This window comes from Plasmopara halstedii, assembly GCF_900000015.1.
Source record: "Plasmopara halstedii genome assembly, contig: Scaffold_287, whole genome shotgun sequence".
NCBI lineage: Eukaryota > Oomycota > Peronosporomycetes > Peronosporales > Peronosporaceae > Plasmopara > Plasmopara halstedii.
Window position 1 is genome coordinate 302,399 of NW_020187208.1, and position 9,013 is coordinate 311,411.

General features: G+C 42.3%; 1 protein-coding gene across 1 annotated transcript; it reads right to left on the minus strand.

Annotated features, from left to right (window-relative positions):
* Positions 1-983: 983 nt before the first annotated feature.
* PHALS_04955 (uncharacterized protein) lies at positions 984-1,296 on the minus strand (the record flags this gene model as incomplete). The annotated part of the gene is made up of 2 exons (XM_024722674.1): positions 984-1,094; positions 1,237-1,296. The coding sequence occupies 2 exons, from the start codon at positions 1,294-1,296 to the stop codon at positions 984-986; spliced, it is 171 nt and encodes a 56-aa protein (XP_024573727.1).
* Positions 1,297-9,013: the final 7,717 nt, after the last annotated feature.

Genomic DNA, 9,013 nt, shown 5'->3' on the forward strand with positions numbered 1-9,013 from the left:
ACGTAACAGCAGTTGATACCGACAGAAGTTGCTCACCGCGGTGATTCATATAATGATGGATTTGGGCCCCGAGATCAAGTAAATGTATCGCCAAATTTCGTAGTATGACGATATCGAATAGTACAACAGTCAAATTTAATCTAAATAACATCATTTTGAAAGGAAAGCCGTTGTTTGCCCCATCCCCTTTTTGGCTGTTCTCCCCACCAGAATTAGTCAATTAGTCAATCATTTTTTTTTAAATATATCAGTTTTGTTCAGACTTCAGCTATTGTATCCAATAATTATTGTATAATAAATTACGTTCGATTTGAACATAGTTGCAGAAATGGAAGGTATAGGCATATAAGTAAGAGAAGACCAAAGAAATAAGGCGTCTAAGAAATTAAATGATTTTCTCTGCACAGGCTAGTTTTGAAGCAGTACCTGATCATTCTGTTGAGATACACCGCGGAATGTGCATAAATGACGTCACAACTATTCAGGTGTGTGTGTGTCACACGAGATGTGCATGGTGTGACCACACCCAAACAAGAATACGGTAGTTTTGCATGTATTTAGATTTTACTATATATATTTCGGAAAATCGAAGCTTTTAAAATTAGGATAATAAAGTAACCTTAAGAAGACAATAACTACTCTTGGAGTCAGCGGATTGCCTCATACTTGGTTCTTGTAAAGAACGAAAGGTCGGTGACCTAAAGTTCGCTTCCTCAAGCGCTTAGCTACGGCAGCCTCGCTGCATCACGTGCATTGATAAAAGCTGGTGAAGCATCACTCCAGACACTTGATAGTGTCGCCTTTTTCATATCGAAGTCTCACGCTAATTCTGTAGTCACTTGATAATTTCGATAATTTTTGCAGTAATTCGTACCAAAATTGATTGAGTTGACTTGACAACTTTCATCTATGATAAGAATTTTCAAGTCAAATATTATTGCTTGAGTAAATGTTTCAAAATGTTAAGAAAAGCAAGCTGCAACCTACTGTTTTTTGATACTCATGTCATTGGCTGCTAGATGAGTATAACTTGTCGTTTTCCAGCCCCCCATTTGTAGCGAATTTTCTAAAATACTTTCGCCCACAATGTCATTCTGATACGGCCAAAAATCAGAATTGATGCTTTATCGAGGTTTTGGCGGTCGAGCAGGTCGAACGGATTAACAAATTGTACACGTGTAAGGTGAAAAGTATATTATATACAGGGGCATTTTACAGCTGAAACTTCAGTCTAACTTTTACAATGGGGAATACGGCAAAGTCTCTTGTTTTAGGTTGTGGCCGAATTATTTTCATGGAGATATTTAAAACGTCTGAGGAGCAACGATGAGTCATATTGCAAACTCCAATGTATTCTGACAAAGAAAGAGGTGGATATACTCGAAAAAGGGAAAGTTGCCAGAATGACAAATAATTCTTGGTAAAATGACACACCGAGTACTGGCGGGGCCAAGAAACCTTTATTGCTACATAATCGTCAGAGTGTCTTTTGCAGACGGTAACGGTTACCATCCTCACGGTAGGTCTCCGAACGGATGAATCTTATACCAGTGAGTGTTACATTAAATGAAATGGATTACAGGAAGTGGGGGCACAATGCGCACACCAGGGGCGATGGGCCTCAGCAATATTGAAGAGGAAGAAATAGTTCATGACTATCAGAAAGCTCTGTGGTATTCGCAGATGTTACATCCGCGGGGAGTATGAAACATCTGCGACTAATGCAGCGAAGCTGCCTGAGCTCTTTGCTAAGAGAAAGCTTAAAAAGGTGATGGACCTTACGTCTTATACCAGAACCAGTACGAGTGTAGCGGATCGCAATCCGCTACCTCCAAGAATACCTAGAATCTTAACCAAGGCAGATACACTCTTCGATTCAAAATTGAAACTGTAGTCATTTGTTTTATTTGCGGCAGAGCCGCCGATATCTCAAACCTGAGAATCTCCTAATTCAATAGTAAAACATTTTTAACATGCATGACTACTGGCAGTTCCGCCACGTTGTGGCTTCTTGTTACGGTGTAGCCACACCATTGCCTGATTACACCAACTTGTGCAATCCACATCTTTGTACGGTCATACCATCTTGTGTGGCCCAGCCCTGTATACCCGGGTACGTGTAACCCCACCCCGTTGCAGCTAACATGCCCCCTCACTCTCGTAAAAGAGGTGAGAATAGTCGATCTCCACATAGAACCGTTTGAAGAGCTTTCGCAGGAATAGTTGAGCTCCAGTTGACGCCCTAGAAAAGATCTGGATTTTGCTGTATCGCATCGAGATCGAGGTTAATGAGATCCAACTTAATAAGAAGTGACTCGCTACAAGAGAGATGGGATACATACCCCAGGGTCGTTGGTTGATGATATTAGCGTCTCAGGCATTGTTGAATCAGCGAAAAAACCTTATTGGGTCAGAAGCGTCGTGTCATTTATCATGTACGTCGATAACAGAGTTCAGTAGGAGGAGGCATTGAAATTGCTGAATATGGATACGACATCCATACGACTTGTGACCGGGAATTGGTGTTGAAATCAATGCAGAATTTATAAGCGAGTTTGCAGGACCTTGACTGCGTTGTACGTACTCTTATCTTGTATCGAAATATGAGAATGATCTTATCCTAGGTATAGCGTGCCTAGAAACCACCACCCTAAATGTTAGATAATATAGGTTTTACGCACTTGCCTTCTGTTGAATCCTTGGTGAGTCACAAGCCCATCTCTGCCAAAGTAAATGCAGTTTTGCGCAGGTGCTATAGCTTCCGTTCAGGATCTTGAATCGTCCGATGTCGACAGGAATAATAAAGCCAGGTGACTCGAGCAGAGCTCTGAAGGCAGAAGGGTCGATGATCCGTGAAAATGTCGCGGTATCCAGAGTGTATCTTTATTGAGAAGGAAAATAGAGACTTTTCAGTCGTGATCTGTAGAGTATACATTTGACGGGACAGTAAAGGGAAGCAATGATTGTGTCTGTCTTGTGTCAGGGCCGATAAACTCCCGATATCGCAGTCAATAGAAGTCTCCAGTCCATGATGAGTAAATAACACTGTAACGGTACTGCTGTGTCAGCATTACCGTGTAGCGGGCCCACTACAGGGGCAGTAAGACAGGGGTAGTATCGTAGGAGAAAAGTGGCGAGAAAGATCTTTCACTTCTGAACGAAGCGACCGAGATGGACCTATCTGTTGTGCATTGCCACACACTTACCCCGGCAGAATCTTTAATGGAGCTGATAATTTCTTCTCAAGGAAGGTTTACAAGAAATCGCTGACCGGAGAGGGCTATTAAGAAATTGACGGTCAGTATCGGATGAGGAGCTGAGCTTATCGTGGGTAAATCTTCCATTGAGGACATTTGCAAACTAATGAGTGCGAAGAGTGGGCCTTACATTCTTCACAAATTCATATTTCTCTCTACCTTTCTTAGAAATTATAATGGCGTGGCATAAAGGATCCCACGTTGTGGGTTTTAATTAGGACCGGGGACTGTAGACTTGAACTCTGGAGCTTAATCCTGCATAACACGGCAGCACACGGCATTTCCGCTTATTAAGAAGGAGGCCTTCACAAAGCTCAACTCTATATGAGCCACGTGCTACATGTTCGTTACACTGGTTGGGAGTAATGCGACAATCCGCTGTTAAACTCACGATGATGTCCAGATCACTGATGACGAGCCGGATATGGCTCCGGAACTCAGCTTTTTTCTTATGCAAGCACGAAAGTCGCATCAGTTTTGCCCACATCGTACCACGTTACAAAGGTATAAACCGACTGAAGTTGCTCGCCGCGTTGATTATTAAGATGATGGATGAGCCCAAAAAACCAAGTAAATGTACCGCCAAATTTTATAGTATGACGACATTAAATTATAAAACTGTCAAAAGAAATCTAAAGAAGATCAATTCAATAGAAAAACACTGGTTAACTTTATACCCTTTTTGGCTATTCTCACCCTCGCCAGGATAATTATCCATGGATTAGTCAACCAAATTATAATAAGAAAATCAATTTTGTTCAGAATTTAGCTGTCCCATAATTATTGTATAGTAAAACTACATTCGCATTGAGCACAGTTGCAGGAACAGTAAGCGGAGGTATATGCGTGAGAGAAGTCTAAGGAAAAAATTCAAAGCAGTAATTTTGAAAATTTTCTTCTCCACAGATTGGTTTCGAAGCAGCTTGTGTCACTTCTACAAAAACAACCATCACCTTGTTTGATTCAGTGGCAGTTTTGCTCTTAAGGCCTCAAGTCGGTTGTCTTCTCTATACGTTAAATTTTACTTCTTTCTCCACGCCGGATATCGCTTCCACGTCACACAAGCGTGTGATTTGTGCTTGAAGAGATTCTTGTGAATAGCGCCCTCGTACATTTGAAAGTTTTTGTTTGTCTTTACATCTACTTTGATTTCAGTTTAAAGACGTGGCTTAAAAGCTTGTTGTTTAATCGATTTTTGGATCATACTCTCGTCCTCGTTAGAGCGGCATGAAAAAGTTGGAGTGCGATTCGGTACATCAGGACCGTAAACGGAGGCGCCTACGAAAGATGTTTTCTTACTTGTCTTCACATGGGTGAATGACACTCGAGCGGGCGTGAGAAGTCACCAGATAAGCTGCTGTAGTCATTTTACTGCAGCCGTCCTCTCAGGATGACCAAAAGGACGCGGCCGTCAGATTCATGCACCATGAGATTATGGAATCTCGGAAGCAGGTGGCAAACGTAATTTCTTCATACAGATCAATGGCCCCGAAGCTGAAGATACCTTAAGGCCGTGGTGGAGAAACGAGCCTCTCTTACGATAGTTTGTGGAGCTGGATGCAGCAATCACTATGAGACAACCGCTGGACACTTAGCACCATACGCCATTCGCGATGTTCAACCTTGTGGATCATGCAAAACGTTGGGCGTATAGTGAGTGTTTGAATGATCCAACCAATTTTATCAGCTAGTGAACACTTCAAGATAAAGCTACCGAAGCTGTTTGAATCACCACAGTGAGAGTTTCGTGCCCATGCCGAGTTAGTGAAGATTTTTCACGATTGATACGACCCGCACCCGTATGGACAGCGTGCTCGCTGCTTAGCATCGATTATTGTTGACGAGCCAACTATTAACATTGTTGGCCGGTCTGAACGATAGGCTAATTTGGAATCAACTGTTTCGTTAGCATTCCAAGACGCTGGATGAAACCGTCAACCGTGTAATGCAAGAAGAGTTCAGCACCAAGTAAGCCGGATTCAACGGCTTTGTATCACGACAAAAAACGCGTCGGTCAACTGCCTCAAGCGATGGCTAAGATAAATGAACATCTCGTGCATTTATATGCTTGCAATTGAGCGCTCTCGCAACGATGGAAAGTGATTCCGTTGTGGCAAGCGGGGGCATATTGCTCGGAACTGTAAAGTGTCTTTGCCGAGTAGGCTAAAGACAAGATCCTCGTTTGGATAACCGTGGATGTTAATAAAGGTCGTCATTCCGAATGCTCATAAGGGCAAAAATCGAAAACAACCAGTAGGGGCGGAATTTTCCACTGAAAGCGAGAAGTGTGCTGCGGATGCTGTGGATACACAGAGCTCTTGTCACAACGTGCGTGATGCACATGCAGTATCTCTAAAAAAGTGCCGGGCAAAGTGTAATTTTATTGTCCGAGAAGCCTTTGTAGATGTCTAAGAGCCAATAAGAGTTTTGATTTACACTGTTGCGTCGAGCAACTTTATCGGAGCGCAACTTATGACTGGGCATGGTGATAGCCTGCCCAGGTGCAAAGAGAAATGATCATGCTTGTAGTGATTAGATCTGCGGCTAAGATGCCAAAGCAATTCACTTGCTCGGCAATAAAGTATGAAAATTCTCGAGATGAAGACGAGTTTATCCTTATTGATATCGACAATAAGTTCGACATCATACTAGGTATGCAATGGTTAAAACAATGTCAGTCTAGCATTGACTGAATGAATATGACGATCATCATTATATGGCGGGCAGCGCTCAATATAGCTGCATGATGACGGACAAAATGATATGGATGTATTCTATTCGTAAGGAAGTATTCAATGTCTCAAGAGATATCGTGGTGTGCGATGGCCCCATTGTTCACAGGACAAGACCGAGAAGACAAAAGTAACGACACTAACCGGCGCCGCAAAAGACTGAATCCTTTGCTATTGACATGAAATCCATGGATGATGGTAGTATGAAGGCTATTGGAGTTAGATGCGAAGAACCATCCCAAGAGAAGAAAAAAAGCAACCAAGAAGAGTTTTCCGTCAAGTATTTTGCGTACACAGAATCAAGGTACAAGTCGTACCGATGAAGGGAGCGCTAGAAAACGAGTCACTTCGAGCGAGTTTCTATAAGGTTGTGGCCTATCACAAAGAGGTTGACGTCGATATCATCCATCACATGAAGATAGAAGTTCCTCTAATTTCACTCAAAAAATTGTTTTCCTCGCCATTCATGAGCAAGAAGACGCTAAAGCGTAGCCTGGCAAAAGGCGAAATTTCGCAGATATGTGCGATCGTCAATAAAGGTGTCGGCGATGTCATCAATACTACTGAGGCATTATGAAAGGAAACGTTGGATGAGCAGTCATGGGACAAGCAAAGGGCAATTTTTGTATATGGGCTTGTCGAAGAATACGTTGATATATTCCAAGAAAAGGTGCAAGACGATCTTTCCAGGGCTGAAACCTAATGAGCAATTCTACCACAACAATCCCGAGAGTTTATGACTACCCCAGTAGACCGCCCTGCGTCTTCTGGGTACCGGCGTCTCCTGAACGCCTCGTGATATTGATACCACGTGGCTCGGAACCACTACACCGAGAACCGTATTCAGATGTTCGTCTCCGACAAGAAATATCGCGGCGGACGTAACCAAATTGTTGACATCCATACCAGCGAATTCGCTGCATACGGACTGTTGCAGCGCTAAGATCCATTGGCAGCCGTCGCTTCCATCGGACTGACCGAGTAACCACGTGCGTGATGCTGACATTAGTCCTCATTATAATTGTATCTTCCACAGTGGTCGGAATCTAGTGATAGATTTCAGTTGTAGGTGGACCATGAGTGCGTCCTTCCAGAAACACAGTGACCATCACCGCCTCTGCCAGTGGTTGGCTTGACGAACATCACGGAGCTTCTGTACATAGTCATGTAATGCGCTGTTGTCATGGCGGTACGACAAAAACTTAGACCGTTGTCGGATTGTCACATTCGTAGGAAGGAATATTGATACCATGACCCTCTTCAACTCTTGCAATGTGGCGAAGTAGATGGGAATGTTGACTTCCCATGTCGTCGCCCAATCTTTCGCACGACCGTCTAACTGCGACATGGCGAAGGCCACTTGACAGCGGTCATCACGAATATAAGCCATCGGAATAGCGATGTCTGCTCTCTCTGCCAAAACGCATGATTTTTAGATTTGTTCTCATGGAAGTTTTTGACCTTGATTTGTACGAGACGTTCCATGTGTACCGACGGTGTTACCATCACTTGTGGTGCGGTGATGGAGCCGGCGTCGGTATGCTTTGGAATAGAAATTCTCATAATTCATGCTCATATGCTGCAAAATTTGCTGAGCGTTGAGCTATCTCTTGTTGATCCAATTCGATGTTGAGGACCGCATGATCTCCGATGAAGGCTTGCAGCTTTACCACACACTACCAATGCGAGTGTGTTAAAGATGAATATTCCTCCCTGTTGTTTTGAGCGCGACTACCGCTTGTGGTGTCCATATTAACAACAGATGAATCCAATCAAGTAGTCGGCGCTGGAATGATTACTAGTGCTACCAAAACGGTCCGTCCGTTTATACGCGCTTTCTGAGGAAGACTTCATTTGGTTAACAGGCTTTACCGCGTGTTGCTTGCTTCGAGCGAGTCGTCGATATACGTGAATGCGTAGGAAAAGGTGAGTGACATTTATTATGGCCAAGAGACCTTAAACCTTCCGAAATTAGGGGGCACATAACGCTTTTCATTTAGTAACCTACCAGCTTTAGATGAAGTTTTTGTTTTAATATTCGATCTCTTTTTCAGAAGCTTGCCATTATCTGACGCAAAAGGTAAAGTCATCCTTACGCTGTAAAGTTTTGTTGATGTTGATACTTTAGATGCTGCCATGATTTTTTAAGCTTGATCTGACAGTTTTATTGAAGCACTTGGCTAATCTGTGATTAAATATTATTTAGCTACTATGTCCCTTGTTTTGATATATTGAGTTTTTGAATAAATTGCATTTTTTGTCACATAGTACCTAGATCATTTTCATAACGCTTGAATGAAAACAAATACTTTGCATAAATATCGCCCGTATCTAAAAAGAATTCACTTTTGGACGGTCGAGGAGTTAATGACCCACTGGGACTCAGGCCGATCGGCGGTTGTAGGCAACCTATTTATTGCAAAGACGTTGTGGTATTTACAATACATTCATTCTCATGTTTGTGAACATTTTCATCCACTCAAGTACAAAAAACCATGAACCTGAATGTCCTTAAGGGCTGGGACGATGTTTTGTTCAATAAGTTTATAAATAAGTTTTTATCGCTTCTATCTAAAATTAATCATGTATTGATTTTTTTTCTCGGTAATCATGCATCGAGAAATTAATTATTGGTCCCCTCCACCGTCATCTGTACCAGTATTTCAAATCATGGTACTCAATGTTGTCCGACGGACAATAATGGTTATGTGTACAAAAACCATTGTATGGTACGCATCGCTGATTTCGTCGAGACGCATTCTAGATGCGAACTAAAGAGTCAGAGGTCCTGAGGTCCTAACATATGTTAAAGCAATATATTATAAAAGGTAGGCAAATAATGAGCAACACAAGGTGATAAGATTTGTATCAGTATAGTAAAAGTAGGGTTGGACTTCTGTCATAGAAGATATGATAACAAAAGCAGTATAATATTACTACCTACCTATTGTCATATTACCAGTAGATCATTTAGCAAGAAAAAGTCAGAAGATAATCTATAGCTGCGCGATTCCATCTCGCTTG